The 22,886-nt window shown below is 39.8% G+C and overlaps 1 protein-coding gene across 1 annotated transcript in view; it reads left to right on the top strand.

Moving 5' to 3' along the window:
* The window catches only part of RIPK4 (receptor interacting serine/threonine kinase 4), a 35,474-nt gene extending 13,104 nt beyond the window's left edge, over positions 1 to 22,370 (top strand). The window contains exons 2-8 of the mRNA XM_006130523.4: positions 3,638 to 3,929; positions 13,354 to 13,502; positions 14,240 to 14,289; positions 16,213 to 16,371; positions 17,508 to 17,614; positions 18,662 to 18,920; positions 19,958 to 22,370. Coding sequence (XP_006130585.1) covers positions 3,638 to 3,929; positions 13,354 to 13,502; positions 14,240 to 14,289; positions 16,213 to 16,371; positions 17,508 to 17,614; positions 18,662 to 18,920; positions 19,958 to 21,135 — 2,194 coding nt within the window. The 3' untranslated portion in view covers positions 21,136 to 22,370. The remainder of the gene's footprint in view (positions 1 to 3,637; positions 3,930 to 13,353; positions 13,503 to 14,239; positions 14,290 to 16,212; positions 16,372 to 17,507; positions 17,615 to 18,661; positions 18,921 to 19,957) is intronic.
* Positions 22,371 to 22,886: the final 516 nt, after the last annotated feature.

Here is a 22,886-nt window from a genome sequence, read left to right as displayed (position 1 = left end):
CTGAAATCTGTTAATTAGAGATTTTCTTCAAAATATCAGCAATGCTTCTATCTGGCTTGGGTAATAACAGCCATACTGGGTCAGGCCAGAGGTCCATTGAGCCCAGTATCCTGTCTGCCAACAGAGGCCAATACAGATGCCCCAGAGGGAGTGAACACAACAGGTAATGATCACATGATCCTTCTCCTGCCATCCTTTTTCAGATACAAAGGCTAAGGACACCATTCCTATCCATCCTGGCTAATAGCCATTGATGACCTAACCTCCATGAATCTATCTAGCTCTTTCCTGAACCCAGTTAAAGTCCTAGTCTTCACCACATCCTCTGGCAAGGAGTTCCACAGGTTGACTGTGGTGTGTGACGCAAAACTTCCTTTTGTTCATTTTAAACCTTCTAACTATTAATTTCATTTGGTGACCCCCTAGTTCTTGTATTATGGGAACAAGTACATAACTTTTCTTTAGTCACTTTTTCCACACCTGATATGATTTTTATAGACCTCTATCATATTCCCCCCCCCTTTGTCTCCTCTTTTCTAAGCTGAAAAGTCCAAGTCTTTTTAATCTCTTTTCATATGGGACCTTTTCAAACTCTTAATCATTTGTTTCCTTTTTCTGAACCTTTTCCAATTCCCTTCTGTGCGCAGTATAATCCAGTTTTCAGATCTGGAGCCCCAATTTGCACTGGACAAAGAGTCACATGGCTCACTTAGCTGGATGCTTGATTTGAAACAGCCTTATGTTGTGATATGCTGGAAAGTGTAAGCTAGTTAAAATGCCACCTCTTAAATTTATTTTTTGTTATGAAGTTTAGTCATAAAATCAATGAGTAAATACCTGGAGCACAGTATTGGTGTGTTGGACATATCTTGATTTTGTTAAATTAGTTTCACAGGCTATATCTAGACTACGGTGAAGTTCCGAAAGGGGATATGCAAATTCCGTGGGGATTTGCATACGTTCTCCTGATCTCACTTTCGAAAGCAGAGTAGTCGGGATGCTTTTTTTTTTTTTTTTCCAGCAAACCCCCCCCCCTTTTCTAAAAGCCGCTCTTCCTCAAAAAATGAGGTTTATGTCGCTTTTCGAAAAAGGGGGGGGTTGCCAATAAATGCGCCCCGACTACTTTCACTTTCAAAAGCTCTGCTATCAAAAGTGAGATTGGAAAAAGATATATGCAAATTCCCGTATCCTCTTTCAGAACTTTGGCGTAGTCTAGACGAGCCCATAGCATGTCTGTCCTTTCCTTGGCAGAATAATGACCCTCTCCTGTGCTCCAGGTACACAATACTTAATTTAAATTCCTGTTCTTGAGCAGAGGGCTAGATCTTGCTCAACTCAATACCTTTTTTTCAAATTTTACAACATTGCATTAGCCATGGTGTTGGCTGTGGATTCTATGGATTTTTTCAGTTCCTTCTATTTGAGATCATATCATAATACATAGTGAGCTTTCCTTAAGTGATTTTTTTTTTCTTTAGTAGCTCTGTTAGTACTTAAGTGTTCTGAAGAGCAGTTAAATCACATGTGATAGAACTTGGCTTTCTATATAATAAGTTTGATAAAGGATGCAGTACATCTTAGGTTCAGATCCTCAGGCCACGTGAATTGGTGCTGTTCAGTTAAAGGCAAGAAAGTTTTGCTGACTTCCACAAGCTTGCATGTGTCTGAACTGCTGCCTCTAATTGACCAAAATTATTAACCACCCAAGCATTAATAAAGAATTTTATACATATTTTTTTAACACTTTCAAAAGTGGGTTTTTTTTTGTTTTGTTTAACTGAAAACTTTTGTATTTTTCCAAACCATTTTATTAAGTCTATTTTCATTGCATTTTAAGGGACAACTAGTACTTCATATCCACTGTGCTGAAAAACCAAAACACAGAGGCTGTGTCTAGACTGGCAAGTTTTTCCGCAAAATCATCTGCTTTTGCGGAAAAACTTGCCAGGTGTCTACACTGGCCGCTTGAATTTCCGCAAGAACACTGACAATCTCATGTAAGATCGTTAGTGTTCTTGTGGAAATACTATGCTGCTCCAGTTCGGGCAAAAGCCTTCTTGCGCAAATCATTAGCGCAGGAGGGCCAGTGTAGACAGCACAGTACTGTTTTGCGCAAAAAAGCCCTGATGGCTAAAATGGCGATGGGGCCTTTTTTGCGCAAAAGTGCGTCTAGATTGGCACGGACGCTTTTCCGCAAAAAGTGCTTTTGCGGAAAAGCATACGTGCCAATCTAGATGCTCTTTTCCGAAAATGCTTTTAATGGAAAACTTTTCCGTTAAAAGCATTTCCGGAAAATCATGCCAGTGTAGACGTAGCCAGACATGTTGTTTATTCTTCAGAGGTTTTAACTGCATAGAACATTTCATTTAGAAATTACTGATTTCAAACTTTCACGCCTTAAAAGATTTTAACTGCACTAATGTGGATAGCTTGTGTCTCTTGTAAGGGTTTTCCTGGAACTAGAGCGTCTGATGATATACACCTGTTGTTTTTTTTAACCTCTTTGTTGCTTTGAGAACAGAAACAACCTGATTTTTATTAAAGCGACGAGGAGTCCTGTGGCACCTTATAGACTAACTGAAGTGTAGGAGCATAAGCTTTCGTGGGCAAAGACCCACTTCATCAGATGCATGGGTCTTTGCCCACGAAAGCTTATGCTCCTACACTTCAGTTAGTCTATAAGGTGCCACAGGACTCCTCGTCGCTTTTGCAGATTCAGACTAACACGACTACCCCTCTGATACCTGATTTTTATTGTTACCCATGAGCCAAAGTTGCACATTATGTTGTCCTAGTCTCATTCATTTTTGGTTGTATTCTTCCCCTACCAGGACACTCTGTCTTTCTATATAAAACTTTGAAATGGAACCCTTGTATTATCAGGTTTGCTCTTGTCTTCAGGTAAACAAATACGAATGATGAGCTTGTGAAATCAGCTCCATGTCTTCTGCCTTATTGCTTGCAGTGTGGGGTCTTGTTCTAAAAAGCAGTGAGTGGTCTCCAATCCTATTGACTTTAATAGGAGCACCTCATGGGGTCAGACTGCACTTGGCTGGTAAACAATCCTTGTGTTGCATGGTGACAAGTTTTGTACATTAGATACTTATGCCAACTGGGCCTGCTAACTTAAATGAAGATTGACATTTTCAGTGCTAACTAGAGCTGTGGGGCGATAGTAACAAACAGAATTTGGGCCATGTGGAAAAGGGGTGTTTCATGGTAACTCTCTAATCAGAAAAACTCCCGTCTCTACGAATCAGTTTGAGGCTTTTGTCCTGAGACCTACTCTAGCTTTGGTTACCTATGTGTAGTAAGGCACACTGGGTAATACTGTCCTATCACACTTAGACATGAGCTTGTCTTATGAGTTGCAAAAAGGCTAATGATTTTAATAGCCAAGGGAGTTAATGCTTGGAAATATTAAATTTGCTCAGTTAAAAGCAAGAATTGTGGTCAAATGGATTTAACACTAACTGTGGGCATTGTCTGAAACTCAATCCCAAGCAGGGATTATTAAATGTATTATTCAGCCCTGTGAGCTAATGCGCCAAGGTACTTTGTCAGAATGAGATACTGCATGAATGAATGTTTTGTGACTGACCACTGAACCCTTTATGGTATGTTCCATTTCATGTAGGGAGCGCATGGAGCTATTGGAAGAAGCCAAGAAGATGGAAATGGCAAAGTTCCGTTACATTCTTCCTGTTTATGGCATCTGTAAAGAACCTGTTGGCTTGGTCATGGAATATATGGAGACAGGATCACTGGAAAAGCTCCTGGTCTCAGAACCGCTACCATGGGAGCTACGCTTTCGAATAATCCACGAGACCGCTGTGGGGATGAACTTCCTGCACTGCATGTCACCGCCACTACTCCATCTGGACCTCAAGCCAGCAAACATTCTGCTTGATGCTCATTATCATGTGAAGGTACGCCTTAAGTACACACATACTTGAGTGTGCCTTTCCACGTCTGTCTGATATTTTTGCATGACTAGTTGATTTCAAAGGGAATTATGCTGGCATGGAAGAAGCAAAATTGTGAGCCCAGAGGGTTCAGAATAAAGACTTGTAAGCCTCCTTTTTGTACATGTACAACTTACTTTTTGGGTTTACAGGTTGAACCTCTCTAGCCTGGCACCCTTGGGACCTGACGTGCCGAACCATGGGAGGTCAATATTATCTAGCAGCATTACCAACACTTTCACTGCTTACTGTGCTCTTAAAAGACAGTTGGGGTAAATTAGAGCTAATTAACAGCATAGAACACTGAGAGCCAGGAATTGTAGCTGTAAACAAACTTTATGGGACTGTGGGAAACTTGGTCCCGCCTATGGTAAGTGGACATCTGGCTAACTAAAATCATGCCTGACCATGGATGTTGCTGGATCAGAGTGTGCTGGACTAGAGAGATTCAACTTGTGGTTAGTTATCATTCTCTCTTTTTTTCCCCCTTATGAAATGTTGTACAACTGGCTCCACAGGTTATAAGGTCTCCCTCTGAAGAAGAGACAGAATTGCAGATCTAGGGCTAGATCAGTTAAATAGCCAGGTCAAAGGTCATCAGAAAACCTTTAGGCTTCTATTAGATAGCTCTCTCCTGTGATTGGGGGGCGGGGGGGAGGAGGACAGGGCAATTAACTGGCCCAGGAAGGGATGACTTCTAAGTCCCCTATGTTCCAAGATCTTCCACAGAACCCACGTAGCTCTTGCTTAAATGTGTGTCTTATATCAGTGGTGATCTGTCCCCTCCTTTCCCCTGCCTCATGGATAAACGGCTTGTTCTAGTCTGTCACCTCCTTTTTTAGCTGCTTTACCCTGGAATTAACACATCTCTTGCTTCATAAATCCATAACTATAGTACAAAGTAATTTAAAAGACCCACTCATGCAGAGTGCCTTACTGTTCCTAACCCCAGGTATGTAAGCTGTGAATATGAATGGTGCACTGGACCAGCTCCTGTATGGCTATGTCTACACTCACGGCTTCTTGCGCCAGAAATATGCAAATGAGGCTTAAGTGTGGAATATTGCCAAGCCTCATTTGCATACCTAATGAGCCGCCATTTTTGCAGAAGAGGCTCTTGCACCAGAAGAAGCTGTCTACACTGCCCCTTCTTGTGCAACAAAAACCCTTTCCACAATGCCGTTACGCCGATTACTTTTCAGGAAGAATGGCATTTGCGCAAGAAGGTCTTTGTTGTGCAAGAAGGGGCAGTGTAGACAGCTCCTTCTGGTGCAAGAGCCTCTTCTGCAAAAATGGCAGCTCATTAGGTTTGCAAATGAGGTGCGGTGATATTCCATGCTTAGCCTCATTTGCATATTTCTGGCACAAGAAGCTGTGAGTGTAGACATAGCCTATATGTTCTAAGTGTGGAATGCCATCAGCTCCCAAAAAAATAACTCCAGTGATGGTTGTGATTTGTACTTCTCTGAAAACCATTTGACAGACCTACAGCAGTCCAGATTTGTTTGCAACATTTAACAACTTTTATATTTAAAAAAACCAAAACTCCACAACAAATCTCCTTACTGGTGGGATGGAGGCTCAGCACTGTAGTGAACATGTTTTTAGGTAAGTTAGGTAGTATATCCTACAAACTTCTGATCTCTATGTTGTTTGGGGTGTGAAGAACTGTGATTCTTGACCAACACATATGTGCCAGCAAAAGCCCATAGTGTAGATGAAGTGATAACAGCAAATTGCACACTTACCAGTATAGATGTCTAGCTCAAGGGTGGTGGAATAGGTTATGCTGGTAAAAGTTTGGCCCACACAAACTATGACCTACATTAGTAGCACCTTGACTGTAAACGTGGTTTCGGAAGACTTGAAGCAAGGTCTAAACATCTCGCTAGTAGCTAGGTCTTTTGGCAGCCTACTTCTTGGGTCTTTTTCTCCCCCTCTCCCTCTCCTGAAACAGTGACAAAGATAAACATAAAGGATTATGTACATGGCTGTTCAAAGAATGCTCTGCATATCTATTAACATTCTTGGGAGATAACCTCCAAACATTTATCACCCGAGAAATGTACTTTTTAGACAATGGAGAGCTTTAGATTTTATGCCTGTGGTGGGGAGGTAGGGGTGTGTGTGTGTGTGTGTGTGTGTGTGTGTGTGTGTGTGTGTGTGTGTGTGTGTGTGTGTGGTGGTTTGTTTTGTTTTGTTTTGTTTTGTTTTTGTTTTTTTTAAATCCCAAATTCTTGGTTTACCTGTAATCAAAAGGTGTGGGTTTTTTTTTTTTTTTAAATTTTTCTCTCCATTTTAATATTAGTAGAAAGTTGAATAGAAAGTGGGTACTTGTCAGCACAGATTTGGATGGTGGTATATTTGGAAAGGAGCAATATGCACAGTGTTAAAGGCACCAACAAATAAGGATGGCACTAACATCCTAACATGCTATGCTCCTATACAGTACAATTTAGCAAGCTGAGAACCAAATCTGACTTCCAGTGACTTTGGTGGGAGTTGAATTCCACCACCTAGCAAGCAAATATACAAGGTTAAAGCCACACTTTTCAGGCATGTGCAAATGCCAGTGTGATACACATGCACCTACAGACAAATTGGAGGACTGAAAATGTATTAATTCATGAGTCTGTAAATTGGGTTCCTGCACTCAAGAAAATATGGCCTCAAAGCTCCTTTTTGTGTAGAGTGAAACTTTTACTCTCTGAATCTCAGGGCTGATCTACGCTGAAAACTTCTACTCCTGAGCAAAGGAACTATGCCAACCTCCCCACTGTGTAGACAGAATTCTTTTATTGACCTAGCTGCTGCCTCTCAGCAAGGTGGATTAGCTACAACAAATCCCCTCCCCTCGCTGTAATGTGTGCACATACTTAAAATGCTACCGCGTGCACACGGTCCTTTACAAAGTATGTTCCCGTAAGCCAGGAAACACATACAATGAATAGGGAATGCTCCTGTGTGTCCTTCCACTTTTTAAAATAAAAACCACACCTTTTTCTTTTAACAAGCATAATATTTATTTTAAAAATTCCATGTGATACTGACTTCTGGGCAGCCCTATTTTATTAGTCATCAAGGAATGCCTCTGTACCATAAAGTTGTCTCCGGGGTATATTTGGTTAATTTTGTTATTGGGAAATAATGAACAGGGTGGTGTAAACCACAGCCGGAAACAAATGAATATAAGCAATACATTTCAAAGAGTTCAAGTTGATGTCTTTCAATAATATGTTTTTACAGTAAGGTTTTTCTAAGAGTTTTTTGTTGTGTGTCTTGCATTAACTTGTTTTTTTTTTTTTTTTAATTAAAGTAGCTATTTTACAAGTATACTAGAAGTTAGTTGGGCTTTTCCATCTCTAAGTCATCAGGCCTAGTTCTCTGCTCATGCAGGACTGTTTCCCCATGCTACTTTTTCTAGTGTCTTGTTCCATCCTGAGCAATGGCTCTTTCCAGTACTTCCATTGGGAAGATGATTTCACATATTAATAGGTTTCCCTATCAAGAATCTTTTTCCTGATATTCAGCTTGTATTTTTATTTTCTGAATTCTGATCCATTATTCCTTGTTATGTCTACTGTACCAATCTAAATAATTCCCTCCTCTACTTACTGTTTGCCCCCTTTGGCTATAGACTGTAGATGGTTTGTCCCCAGTTCTCACTTAGTCAAGCTAGACCTCATTAGCTCTTGTAATCTTAAGATTTGGAGGGCTTTACCAATATCAGTCTGGTAGTTAAGTGCCTAGGAACAAACGTGATATCTCAAATTCAGCCATAAAGACCTGTTAGAGTATTAATTCCTTGGTCTGATACTTCATGTTCATCCATAAAATGCATTAGCCACTTGGGCTGCAGTAACTATTCTTAACTTTCTGGCAGCTCCTACTCCTTGGTCTCTTTCAGCATTACTGCTTTCCAGGTTTTTCTTCCCATTAAATACAGGTTGAACCTCTCTAGTCTGGCACTATCTGGTCTGGTAACATCTGTGATCCGACATGATTTTAGTTAGCTGGACATCCACTTTTCATGGATGTGGCCAAGATTCTTGCACTCTCATAAAGATTGTTTGCAGCCACCAGTTCTGGCTCTCAGTGTTCTGTGCTGTTCTTTAGCTCTAATTTACCCCCAAAATATCTTGTCAGAGCCCAGTAAGCATTGCAAGTGAATGCAAGTAGACAATATTATAGTTTGTCAAATTCTCTGGTTCAGCATCAGTCAAGTCCCTTTCAGCTTACTGTCCCTATATGTATCAGACTTGCTTTTTTCCAGGCTAACTTCATTTTGCGGTTTTCTGCTTCGGTTTCTGATCTCTCTAGATCCTTCTGTTTTTTCTGTCCTGTCTGGTATTTGCAACTTCTCTCAGCTTAATACAAACCACAGTAGTGTTGGTGTGTGTGTGTGTTTTTTTTTTTTTCTTTTTTTTTCCGGGTATACTCTTCACTCTCCTTACAGATGTCTAAGAACACCAGATCCCAAGGACAGCTACTTAGCTAGACGTCACCTTCAGACCTCTCCTCCCCCCCACATAGCACTGTTGCTCTGTGTCATTACTGCTCCTGTCTTAAACAAATGTTAGGAATGAGACTTTATGAAACATTATATGCAAGGTTGTCTGTAGGATATATGGGGCCCTACACAACACTATTAAATTGGTGCTCTTATGCACTATGGCATTTGAGGAGAAGGGATGATTTTTTTTTTTTTTTTTTTTTTTTTTTTTTTTTAAGGGATGTGATTTTTATAATCTTCAGCAACACACCAATGAAATATTTTTAAAGCAAATTTTAAACTAAGGTCCTGTCGACTAACACAGTAAATTTGGAAACTGACAGTATATGCCTGGAGTTGAGAAATGCCTGTTAAATTGTTTCATTATCACTTGAGTGGCTCTCTTACAATTTCAATGTTCTGCTAATAGATTTGGCAGGCTTTTTCACTTTTAATTAGATCCTCTCTGGAGGAAGTGGAACCAGGGAACAGGGACAGGAAGAGAGAGATGAGTGGGCATAAGACTCAGTGGTGCCTCAAATTTTCAGGTGACCTATGCCGCTACATATTTTGCATATGGATCAGAATGGCCCTCATTATATCAAAGGCTTTACTGAAATGTAGATGCAGTAATATTTAATACTTCCTAATTTTATTCTAGTAACGAAGTGATTATGAACTTTAAAGGGGCTCAGCCAAGCTGGAAGACTTATTTCTGTCTGGAAATGTTATACATACCTACTATAGTAACAAGTAATGCCCCAAACTACAAAATTGGAAAGTTAGAATAGTTTTTTCCCCCCTATTCTGCAGATTACTTTCTGTATAATTAGTTTGTGTTTTTTCCTTTTGTTTTTCACCTTTGCTGAAAAGATTGTTATAAATATTAACTGAAGAACAGAAAACTTTTTTTTTTTTTTTAATTTAGGGTATTGTTTAAAAGGATGCCCTATCAGAAACTGGGATTATTTTTAGTCAGATTCATAACATTAAGAAATACTTGTTGAGAGGTTTAAATAAACTGAGGAAGGCTCAGGTAAACCGAGACAAAGTTAAATGTAAGCGGTAGGGGTAGATTGTAATGTAGCAATTTTGCTTTGAACTCATCACATGTGATAGACTTCAAGAAATGCTTAAAACTAAAGTTCAGTTTTTTTGAAGCTAAAACACACAGATGGCTGCATCCACTCAGTGCAAACTTAAATGCCCACCTGTTTCCAAAAGTCAAAAAGAAAAACCTAGCCTCTGTCTAGCTCTCTAGATGTGTGTTCGTATCTGACAATGAAATAAGCACCAGGCCTGCCAAAAGAGATTAAAAATTGATCTTGTGTTGTACTGTATTACCTAACCTGTTTATGAACTCTGTCACTAAGTGTGATGCAAGGAACCTGAGTTGATGACTAAGTGCTTTTGTGTTATTCACAGAAAAATAACACACAATAAGATAAGAGGCTAAAAGTATCTTCCACAGTTCTGGATTATATATCATACAGAAAATGTGTGTGTGCAAGCACAATTTAAATTTAGTGTTTAATTCCCAGAATTCAGACCTCCAATATTGTCTTGAAATAGCTGACAGCTCAGAGGGCATTATGGATAATGATCTGCAAATATGATGAGTAATACTTGGTATGCCAATGTGCTATGTCTCGTTTGAGAATCAGTTTGTCCAGAAAGGCCATTAAAAGTAGCTTTTGAAATCATATTTGACCGACCAGTATTTTGAAAGTTATTCTGAGCACATTATGCTGATGATCAGAACAGAAATGTGTGAGCTGAACAAGCCAAAAATGCTGCCTCAAAGCTTCATGAACAAACTGAAACCCATGGAGAGGAAAGGACTTATCCTCAAGCTCAGTACTAAATACTATTCTTATATATGTACAGAAACACATGTATAAATACTCTTTCCACATCATTGTCCATATGAAACCTGAAAGAACAGGCCCTGTAAACACTCAGAATATGAACGATCCTGTGGGAGCAGGAAGGTTTCTCAATCTCTCCCTTCAATACACTGTCCTCCACCCCAGCAGTGGCCGCAATTTTTAACTCTACTTTTATTATGTAAGCTCATGAATCATATTGAAATGAAAGGCTCCATATGAAAGTAAATTACTATTGTAGGGAATAGTGTTAAGGTTTCCTCTAACAATGATGTCACCCCCAAATGCCTTTTGGGAGTTTCCAGATGCCTGTAGTTGAGTACATTTGCTAGTTAGGGAAGATATCCATTCCAAGAACACACATGCATGCCAAACTGTGAATCACCATATTTAACACTGTGCCATTTTGCATAACTTAATAGGTGTGTTTGGGGGACAACTGACAAGCTAATTAAAGGGAAAAACCTACATTAAATGGTTATTTTCTACCTGTAGTATGCTTCTTACTGATCTTAAGAGCTGTGTGACTAAATACCACACACAGTGTTGAAAACTTACTTCAAAGGACCTAATTTAATCCCACAAAAGCTCTCTCCAGAAAATGCTTGTTTGCAGCCCTCAGGTACAGTACTTTAATTTTCAGTATGCTTTGCAGTATGTTAGCACATTCAAAGAGGAAGTTTGCTGTGGATTTTTCTTATATCTCTATACATTTGACTCTTTGGATTAGCCTCTTTGTACCTATATTCTAGTGTGTTTTTACAAAATAAAAATCAAAACCAAAAAACCTGCAGAGGGATACGCTGTGTAGGTTCCACTGTAGTTTCTGAGACCTTTAATGTATATTGTAGTTTTGGGAATTGCTGAGTAGATCTATGAAGAAAAGCTTGAGTGAGTAGCTATTCTGAACCTAGGAATTTTTGCATATATGCTGTTTTATATTTTACTTTTCATTTCAACTGAACACAGAAGCCTTACGTTGTTTATATTCGGGTGATATATTACTTCCATTATGAGCAAGTACTCCCATGCCCTCTAAATCCCATGGGAGGTGCACAATCCACTACCTTGCACTGTTAGTCATAATATAGGTATCAGAATTCTTCCAAGTAAGATCTGTTCAGACTCACAATAGTCAGATCATTTGATTAAACAGGCATTTCAGGGGCATATTTTTTTCAGAAGCCCTGAGCACCCAGAACTCCTGTTGCAGATATAGGAACTGCAGGTGCATAACAACTGACACTCAGTATGATTTTTGAGCCTTTGCCTTCTGGTCCCTGTGTCTCTCCCCTATTCTTCCTGCTCTGCTTCTTCCTAGGTACCAAGCTTGATTCCACTGTTGTATTGGGTCTCTAAGTGGGTTAGGATCATATGGTTCGATTATTACACTATTATTGATATTAGAAAATACTCTAGCATTGTCTAGAAGGGTAAGAATGCCAGTCTGACTTCTTCCTCTCCAAGGGAAATTTTTCTTAACCCTTATGGTAGGGAAATTTTTCAATATTTGCTGAAAAATAACAGGGGAGATTGAAATCTGAATTCTCACACCATAAATCTCATAATGTGTATTCTGGGGAGGGAACTTCCCAAAGTGTAAGTCAAAACCTACCACAAACTCATTTTAATAATGTTTAACACTGCCTCAAATCAATAGGTGATATAAATGTATAGAATTTTCTTGAGGGACATTTTGTAACCCTCATGCCTTCTGGATGCCATGCTGTCCCATCTAGTAGCACGGGGGTGGAGGGGAGAAGAGATGAATCTGCTATATAGCCCTAGCTGAGAGCCAGCTGGCTTTTAGCTTATGCAGTAGAGGCTCATGCACTAAGCTCCAGAGATCCCAGGTTCAGTTCTGCTTGTCGGCATTGCACTGTAAACAGCACAAAGATGCTCTGAGTGAGTTACTAGAAGATCCGTGCATTATTACTTACCAGGGGACATTTGAATACTGTTCTATAACAGTGGGTGAGGGTTTTTCCCCAAGGGATAAAAGTCACTAATGAGCGCAAATTCCATTGAAAACATGGGACTTGTGCTCCTAAATCGCTTAATCTCCTTTGAAAATCTTACCTACTATTCTAGAATCTTCCCTAAAATAGCTGGGAAAATATAAAGTAGTAATATATGACAATTATTTATCTAGTCATGTTTGTTTTATGACTGCTGTACTTTGGAGGACAAATTAATGCATATTTGTGTGACTCTTCAAATTAAATTGGGGGTGTTTCCTTTTTTAAAAGAACTTGCTGTCACTTGTTTTCTCTTCAGCTGGCTCTACTGCTTTATTCCAACTTGCTATATGTGTTGCTTGCCAAACAAAATCCCTGCTTCTTTTTTACACTATTTTGTCTTCCTTGGCACATGTCACTATGCATCTGGTGAGGCAGGTTTTAGTCCATGAAAGCTTACACCTAAATATATTTGTTAGCCTTTAAAGTGTCACAGGACTTCTCATTGTTTTTACTGAAGCAGACTAACACAGCTACCCCACTCATATGCAGACATGCTCACCATAACATTAATGATTTCTGATATCATGTGATTTGTTTCTGGGCTTTCAGCAAGCTAAGTTTCTGTGAAACAAACATGATCAGGACTCATTTCTAGCTTGATGTTGCTTGGAAGGGAAAAAGTGATTGTCCACAAGTTAGTACAAACGATGTTAGCCGAACTTTCACAGCCTGAATCAGCTAATGTAGCCAAACTGAGGTAATATAAATTTAAATGTTTGTAATGGGCTGTCTGGAAAAAGTAAAGTGTCTCTCTCTAGTTTTGGGCCGATCTCTTTTATTCATTCTAGAGAAGCTACTTAGTTATTTCTAATAAAAAAGCAAGCCTACCATATCTTAAGTATTTTTAGACTTCATTAGCTTGATATTTCCATGTGACAGTTTACTGTAATATAGGAGTAAAACCCAATAAACTATAACTCATTCCAAAAAAGTTTAGGTGAAATCATTTGAAGTTTAATTATGGTATTTTTTTTTCTCTATTCTTTCAGATTTCTGATTTTGGATTAGCAAAGTGCAATGGACTTTCGCATTCCCATGATCTCAGCATAGATGGTCTGTGTGGTACTATTGCCTATCTGCCGCCAGAACGTATAAAAGAGAAAAACAGATACTTTGACACTAAACATGATGTTTACAGGTCAGTGCGTACTTCTCAGTAGGTATCAGCAGAACTATCAAACTCTTGGTTAAATGGTACAAACCTGTAGTAAAAATGAACTTTGTTTCTCATATTCTAGAAGGCTGTGTCTAACATATCAGACAAAGCATAATTAAAAAATAATCAAAACTCCAGATTAAGCCCTGATCCTGCAAAGACTTAATGTTTAACTTTAAGAGTAGACCTATTGGAGTATTTGCAGGGTTGGTGACTGACTTTTTTGTTTTGTTTTGGTTTTTTTTTTGGTCTTACTTTGTTTTAATCCTTTCTCAGGTGAAACATTGGTAACAAATTGTACGGTGCAGTATTAAATGCACTGATAATCTTAGTTTACCCTAAGGTTTATAACTGTCATAAACTAATGAATTGATCCTATGACTTCAGTATTGTGGAAACCACCTTAGAACTCTCGTTAACTGTGTAAACCTTATGTCAATTTCTTATTGACTTGCTTGGCATGAATTTCTACATGCAGCATAGATGTACCCTAAGTGCAAACTCATTTTCCATAACTTCATTTTAACTGCCATTAAGGCCTGGTTCTTGGCCCAGTCTATAAATACAGCTAATCCCATAGGGGTCATCTGTACACTAGCTGAGACACCCCCCTCAAAGGCTCAAAAGGACTAGAATGACACTAATGAAAATAACTATTTTTATAGGTGAACTTCTGATTTTTCTTCTATAGGATTAACCAGCATTATATTTATTTGCAGTTTTTCTATAGTGATCTGGGGAGTCCTCACACAGAAAAAGCCTTTTGCAGGTAAGCCAACACTATCTTGTTTAGGAGCTTCGTAGTTCTGATGTACATTTACTTCCTAACTGTCAGGGTGGTAAAACACTGGAATAAATTGCCTAGGGAAGTTGTGGAATCTCCATCTCTGGAGGAGATATTCAAGAGCAGGTTACACAGGCATCTATCACAGATATTATAAACCATGCTTGGTCCTGCTGTGAGGGCAGGAGACTGAAATTGATGACCTCTTGAGGTCCCTTCCTGTTCTAGTATTCTATGATTATAGAAACAGGATTTCTTCCTCCCTTTGTGTGCATATGCCAGATTGAGGTGCCTTGCCTGACCATCCTCAATATCTGCAGCATATCAGTGTGCTGGCTATGGGTCTGAGCTCACACATTTCAAGTGTGGTTATAAAAAAATGTCCAGCTTCTCCTTTGTATTCTGAATATGTAACCATAAAGCTGCCCTCAACCAGTGAGCTAGTGGGAGTTTGCATACAGTTCTAGAGTAGCATTTGGTCCAGTGTATTTGCAATGGATCCTTGGCTTTGCTATTGGTAATTTTGGAAGCCAATTGTCAAAGGGCTTAACTGTAGTCAACGAATTAAATTAAGTGACTGTACATAGTGACTGGAGCGTAAATTCCTATTTGCCCAAGTCTCTCTTGAAAATTGAGAAGTCTCATAAGTTGTAAGGGTTGACTTCTTATGCCATAGCTATAAAGCTTGACATCAAAAGTTATGTTTTCCCCCTCTAATTCTTTCTGTATATATAGAAAAGTGTCCTTTTATTTGGAGCTTTTGATAAGGGCTCATGGATTCAGCATAATTTAGTTAAATGTGCTTAAATATGTATATTTTTTGTCTTAACACAGTTTGTATTACATTTAACTTTACTTTTAAGCAGATTTATTTCTAAAAAGAAATAATAGCCTAATTTAAATAAAAATTGGATTTATACTTTTTAAAAACTGTTATGTAATCCTGCAAGAAAAGTTGCTGTTGTCTTCAGAGGCCAACTATAAACCAAAGGGCACTCAGCAAGAGTTTTTTCAAACCCTTGACGTATATCAATCTTTGTAAAGTCTTATCTCGTATAATAAATGCACTGAAATGCAAACTCAACTGTCTTATCATTTGATTAGTCTTTCAATTCTATAACAAACCTGTCTGGGCAAGTTACTCTCCCCACCCTATTATCTATTTTCTGGAGTACAGGATCTTGTTTGCTCCTGCTCCCTTCCTTGTTCCTCTTTGCTCAACTTCAGCATACAGTAGAATCTCAGAGTTATTAGAACTGGAGAAGGGGTTTTAGGAAGTCTGGTTCTATTCCCAGGATCAGCATATGTCACAGTGGTTAGACTAGAGCATACTTGTGTTGAATGATACACCTTTTTGGATCTTCTGCAGGGACTTTGCTTTGAATCACTGGATCTAAAAGTATGCATGATAATGCACGTGGTAGATTCACCAGCTGTTATATACAGTATGTCTGGAAGCTGGATTGTTGTAGAAATTGCTGTGTGGTCGTATTATTAGCTTATATGAAAAGATGAGGCACACATCTGCAGCAATAAAAGAGGAAGGGACTTCTCCTACTTTGCATGTTCAAAATACTGTATAGTAACACAGACCAGTATTTCTTTCCAACCTGAGATTTTGTAAAGTGACCTGGCCTAGGTAGTAGAAACAAAGCACAGTCATTCAGTGACATCAATATCTCAGACACTTCTGAAAGCAAATATGGTTGGCCACTTATTTTCTAGCAGTTAGATTTTTTTTAATTCAAATTTCACTGTTTCTATATCATGACAGAAATATAATCCAGCCTTGGAAAATAATGCACAGAACCCAGGTGTAAACAGAAGCTACTGAACTTTCATATAAAGGTTTAAGGAAAATGATCTCATTTTGCTAACTTCTTTCAATTTGTGTGCCCTGACTTTCAGAAGAAAACAACATTTTGCATATTATGGTTAAAGTGGTTAAAGGCCATCGCCCAGAGCTACCTGCTGTTTCCAAATCCAGACCTCGCTCATGTAATAACTTGATCAAACTGATGCAAAAGTGCTGGCAAGATAATCCTAGCAAAAGGCCAACGTTTCAAGGTAATCTTTCATGATAATGCAGCTACCCATCTCTCCTGTGAATCATTTCAATGTCGAGGGTAAATCCTATAAACTAATGGGAACTCAATGCACTGAGCATTTGTAGTGAACGCACAGGTACAGGAAGCTTATTCACTTGTGGGGAGGGAATTATATGAAGACAAGTCTGACCATGAAGAAATATTGTGTAAATGTCCTAGAAGACATGTAGTTCATTGAAAATCCCTGTAGCCATTGCCTGGGGAGCATGTTCATCCCCTAAAGCACATATCCCGGCCAAGATTACATTTGGTGTGGCAAGGGAGATTACTGGATGCCCAGGGCCATGGTGCCTAATGTTCTAAACCAGTGAGGAGGATTGATTTTGCTACAGCTGACTTATGTTTCTGGCAGTTTTTTTGAAAAGCCTTCAGCATCTCCTCAACCAAACACAAGTACTCAAACTGTAAACACATCAGAGAATGCTGTAATTCTCTCCAGATGTTTGTAATGCTAATCGCTAAAGTGAGTGATTATTTTTCCCCTCCCCCTACCTCAGATGATGACTGAGGCCTTGTGTACACCTGAAAGTTAGGTTGAAAAATCTAACCTACCCCCCTGCTGTGGGCAGTACTAGGGTCAATGAGAGCAATATTCCATTGACCTGGCTACCAAGGCACATGAAGGTGGCTGTACCTATTTTGACAGGAGAACCCCTCCTTTCGGCATAGGTAGTGTCTATACTAATGCACTGTAGCTGTTCTGCTGTAACAGTTCAAATGTACCCATGTCTTGAGGATGAGATTTCCACTTCAGTCACATATCTGAATCTCAGCCAGGTGGGTACTGAAAGTTTTGTTACCATCTTACAGTTGGTCATTAGCTTCTGTGTAATGAGTTGTTGGGCTTCATTCAGTTTTTAGTGGCTAGTTGGTCACTGGCATTTGGATGAAGCCATAGTTCAGTGTTCATGACAACCTAGCTAGACTCTTGTATCTAGAGATAAGGCACTGATGCTGGGCAGTGTGGGAGGGAAAACTTGCTGGGGAGAAATAAATATCCAGTACTGTTGATCAAGCACCTTTTGCTAGCATTAAGTACCTCTCAAACAAACAACTGCTGCATTGACTATTAAATCTTTCTTGCCTCTTTCAAAGAAATCACCTCAGAAACAGAGGACCTCTGTGAAAAACCAGAAGATGAAACAAAGGAAATGATCAGTCAGGACCTCACCACCAAAAGATCCCAGGAACCAACTTCTGAGGTAGTTTACGTTCCCACATTTAATATGAAACCCATTCTAAAAAGTTATAATTGCCAAAAGTGAAATACTATATATGAGTCAAACGCTACCCTGACCTAACCCCCGTAGTATCATTGTAATACTCCTAGAACACCTCCCCTAGTGGTTGTTAGTTAGGCACTTTCTTGTAGGGGTTGTGGTAGAAGTGGATCTCAGTGTGGGATCTGAATGCAAACAAAAATAGCAGACTTACAGATCAGAAGGGATCATGTGTGCATTGAGATGCATTTGGAAGGAAGCACAAAAATGGCTTTAGGAGAAGAAAGGGTAAAGTTGGGATCTTTAATCAGTGAAACAGTGGTTATGGTGTGATAAGAAACAAGATGGGTGTGGCTGGGAGGGCAGTGTTATGCTGGGCATTGAAGGCTAAGGATTTGGGGTTTCTTTGTTGAGCAGGGGAATGAAGGAAGCCAATGGAAGAACTCCAAATGAGTTATAAATTCAAATTCAGGCAAGAAAAATATCACTGGATACCTCTTGTTTAAATTGTGTGGGAGAGAGACCACATGAACGTGAAGAAAGCCAGAGAGGAGGTGGCAACAATAACGAAGATAATGAGGGCCTGACTGATAGTTACCTCTCTATCTGGACAGGGAGAGAGATCTGATCTTGAAAATGTTGTGGAGGAAGAAACAGCTGGATTTGGAGGCTCTGTAAATGTATAATACTGATAAATCATGTAATTGTTTCCTAGTACTCAGTCTTCCAGGGACCTTTTCATTTTGTTACTTTAACAGTGTTACAAATTCCTGCAATGAGCACAGTTTGATTTTGTGCTAGCGATGTAAAATCCGGATTAATCAGTTAACCTGTTAAACCTTAGGTTTAACCAGTTAACTGATTAAACAAGCTCCTGCATGGAAGTGAGGGCCAGCAGCTCCAAGCGTTGGGCTGGGGCCAGCTCCTGCTCCTGACTCCCCCTATTTCATGTTGCTAATTTTCCCCAGTGACAAATGAAATCTAGACGCTTTTAAAACATGGGTGTTTTTTTTCCCCTTTCTTTTGAAGGGAATGCCTGCGTTATCCCACCCAAAACGTGAGTCCACTCCAGTCTCGGCTAAGGATTATAGCCTCTCTGAGTTGTTGTCCCAGTTGGATTCGGGAATCTCACAGACGATGGAAGGTCCTGAAGAACTAAGTCGTAGCTCTTCTGAGTCCAAACTTGCTCCCAGTGACAAGAGGCTTTCAGGGGTTTCATCTGTAGATTCAGCCTTTTCTTCTAGAGGTTCCTTGTCACTGTCATTTGAGAGAGAGAACTCTGGAAGTGGTAAGTGTTGGTAACCTTGTCTTGAATGAACCCTGGGTTAAATGCTGGATAAACTTGTAGCCTGAAATGGGGAAAGCATTATGATTTGAAACTAGGGCATATTCCCCTCAAAAATAGGTGCCTAAGCTGAAGCTCCTGGGTACCTAAATATGTGGGAGATGTCTGGTCACTTAGTTGATTTTTTTTGGCAGTAAAATTTTTTTAGTTGTTCCTAAAGTTTGTATTTAGACATGGCATTGGGTTCCTTTTTTAAATATCTTGCTGGTGTCTTACAGTTGGTTCAATATGGACACTGTGTCTAGACTGGCATGATTTTGCACAAATACTTTAAATGGAAAAGTTTTTCCGTTAAAAGTATTTGCGCAAGAGAGCGTCTATACTGGCATGTGCCTTTGCACAAAAGATTTGCTTTTGCACAAAAGTATCCATGGCAGTGTAGACATTCTCTTGCGCAAGAAAGCCCGATAGCTAAAATAGCCCATCGGAGCTATCGGGCTTTCTTGCGCAAGAAATTAACGTGGCTGTTTACACTGGCCCTCTTGCGCAAGAATACTTGCATAAGAGGGCTTATCCCTGAGCAGGAGTGTCAGAGTATGTACGCAAGAACCACTGATTTTGTACATTACAAAGTCAGTGTTCTTGCACAAATACTCGCAGCCAGTGTAGACAGGCGGCAAGATTTTGCGCAAAATCATGCTAGTCTAAACGCTGCCTGTAAGACCTATTAGTGATTTTCTACTTCCAAGCTAGTACTCCTAAAGACACTGTTGGTTCTGAGATAATTGCAGGGGTGAGGGCAGATCACTTGCAGAATGTCTGTCTTTCCCATCCCACTGTGCTCTCCTGCCTACTCCTATGAGAGAAGGTAAGAACAGAGTTAGGTCACATTTCAAATCTGACTTTAAAACTGTGGATTAAACTGTAGCTTGATTCCTAAGTAAGGAAAAGTGGTGCCTTTATTCACTGTTAGTCCGTTTCAGTCATGGGAAATTACATTCTTGTTTGTAAAAGAATGTTGATGCTCTTTCCCCATCCAGATATTGGCACAACTGATATCCAGAAGAGAAAACTGGCCGAGGCAATTCTCTCTGGAGACACGAGCAAACTGATGAAGATTCTCCAGCCCCAGGATGTTGATCTTGTCTTAGATGGAAGCTCCAGCCTTTTACACTTGGCTGTTGAGGCAGGTCAAGAAGAATGTGTCAAGTGGCTCCTTCTATATAATGCCAACCCCAACCTGACCAATAAGAAAGGGTCCACTCCTCTCCATGTGGCCATTGAGAAGAAAATAAAAAGCATTGTGGAGCTGATTCTGGCACGGAAAATCAATGTGAATGCCAAAGATGAGGATCAGTGGACTGCGCTTCACTTTGCTGCGCAGAATGGGGATGAGTTCAGTACCCGAATGCTGCTTGATAAGAATGCGTCGCTGAATGAGGTGGATTTTGAAGGAAGAGCCCCCATACACATAGCCTGCCAGCATGGACAAGAGCAGATAGTGCGGATACTATTGAGAAGAGGTGTCAATGTGGATATCAAAGGCAAGGATGGCTGGGTGCCACTGCACTATGCTGCCTGGCAAGGTCATCTCTCCATTGTAAAGCTTCTGGGGAAACAGCCGGGTGTCAATGTGAATGCACAGACAGCAGACGGCAGGACCCCGCTGCACCTGGCAGCACAAAGAGGCCATTACAGAGTTGCCCGCATTCTCCTAGAACTGCAATGCAATGTCAACATACAGAACGTGCTGCTGCAGACTGCCCTCCATGTAGCTGCTGAAACTGGCCATACCAGCACGTCGAGGCTGCTCCTGAATCGTGGCGCAGAAATAGAGGTAGCGACAGCAGAGGGCTGTACCGCACTTCATTTAGCCTCCCGCCATGGACATCTAGCCACCACCAAGCTGTTGCTTGATGAAATGGCTAACGTGCTGGCTAGAGGCCCCCTGAACAGGACTGCGCTCCACCTGGCTGCTGAAAATGGACACGCTGAAGTTGTGGAGGAACTCGTCAATTCGGAAAATGTAAACGATCTTGATGAGGAAGGGCTGACCTCTCTTCATCTGGCCGCAAGAGGCGGGCATGCAAAAACTGTGGAGATTCTATTAAAACATGGGGCCCTTCCTGATTTACAAAGCCTCAAGTGTCAGACTCCGCTGCAGCTAGCTAAGCAAATTGGGAATAGCTCTGTTGTCATGCTACTAAGTGAGACTTAGAGGAACAAATTCTGAATCTTGAGAGCTTTACTGAAGCTTGATTCTCTCTGGGAGTCCCCCTGGAATTTTGCAGTGACCTGCTTTTCTATTCAGTCTGCAGATAAATCTGAATTCCAGCCAATCAGAAGCTGCATTTTAGAGAGGTAGCATATGGCCTAGTGACCTGAGTGTAGGAAGAGCCAGGAATTCCTTAGTATTGATTCTAGGTCTGCCATTGTGTTGTACTGGGCAAGGCATTTTGTTTCCTTCCCAACCTGTGTAGTGGAGATGAAAATACTTATATAACGAATCTCACAGGGATGTTGTGAGGGTTAATTAGATGGTGTTTAAATAGTGCCTTTAATTTTACAATGTGCCATACCCTCATTTAAGTATTATCATCCTGCCTTCTGATTTCTTCAGGCACACGGTGGGACAAGCATATTATTTTAGGTGACTGGATTATTACATAATCCATCCTGTGTGTGTGTGTGTGTGTGTGTCTGAGTGATTTTTTTTTTTTTAAATATAACTTGTTACTATGGAGGCAGTGATGGTACAGAAATCAGTTGGAAATGAGCACTGTTGGAAAGACAAATGTGTTTTAGACTAGGCCTGTTTCAACAGGGATCATGTGGCTAAGTGTTATAATGTCACTTTCAGAAGGTACAGAATGGAATATATGGAAATGCTCCACTTCTTTCATTGTAATAGAGAGACGATTATATAGCCACACATTTCTATTTACTCAGAATGGTCAAGAGAAGAGTATCTTTAGTCAATGCGTATAGTAGAAGAACTGGAAGAGTTCTCAGACTGACTGGTGGAGTGAAGCATAGACGTTCTTTTTTTTTTTTTTAATACATTTGTAACTTGTGTGTATATAGTGTAAAATCAGCAAAATATAAGATTATTTTTTGTTACCAGTCATTTGTGAAATAAAGATCTGTAACTGTAGTCAGATGTTCTATTCTGATAACATTATAGAACTGTTTGCAAGCAGTTTGTTTAGATTAGGAATAGAGTAGAACCACATGTACAGTGGCATGGTGTGTCCTAAACTGTGTGATGAATAATCTAATATAAATATACTGTGTATATATTATTTCTACCAGTTGTATAAATTTTCTAAGGCAGAAAATATTGAGACTATGTATAGGTCTGGGTATGTTTTAATACACCTCTTAATGTTCACTGTTTTCAAAGTTCAAATGTGATCTGTTTATCAATAAATATAATGTTCTGTTTCTATTGTATGTACATTTTTTCTGCTTAAGCTTAGTTTGCTGTGGCTTATGGGGGGGAGAAGGGGAAGTAAGCTACATCATGAATTTAAAGCAAACTGAACTTCTAAATCTTACGTGTGTGTGTGTGTGTGTGTGTGTGTGTGGTGAGTGTGTGTTAAAAATACAGATTAGTATCCTTCCTTTATTAAAGGTATAGGGGCTTTGTTCTGTTTTGGGGCAATAAACCAAATTGCAAGCAGATGGAGATAATTTAGTAGCTCTTACAGACTGAGGTAAAGAACAGTTTATTACATTATTATATACATGATTTAGCACTGTCTTCAGTTTAAAAGCTTGAGGCATTAATTAAGAACATCTAGCCTTTGATTTGTTTTATCAGCTTTCTTTACTTACATTTGGGCTACGTCTACACTGGCCCCTAATTCCGGAAAAGTCATGCAAAGCAGGTAAGTCAGAATAGGGAAATCCGCGGGGGATTTAAATATCCCCCGCGGATTTAAATAAACATGTCCGCTGCTTTTTTTC

This window comes from Pelodiscus sinensis, chromosome 1 (genome assembly GCF_049634645.1).
Source record: "Pelodiscus sinensis isolate JC-2024 chromosome 1, ASM4963464v1, whole genome shotgun sequence".
NCBI lineage: Eukaryota > Metazoa > Chordata > Testudines > Trionychidae > Pelodiscus > Pelodiscus sinensis.
The sequence above is the reverse complement of the archived record's forward strand: the minus strand, read 5'-3'. Positions and strand labels throughout refer to the sequence as shown.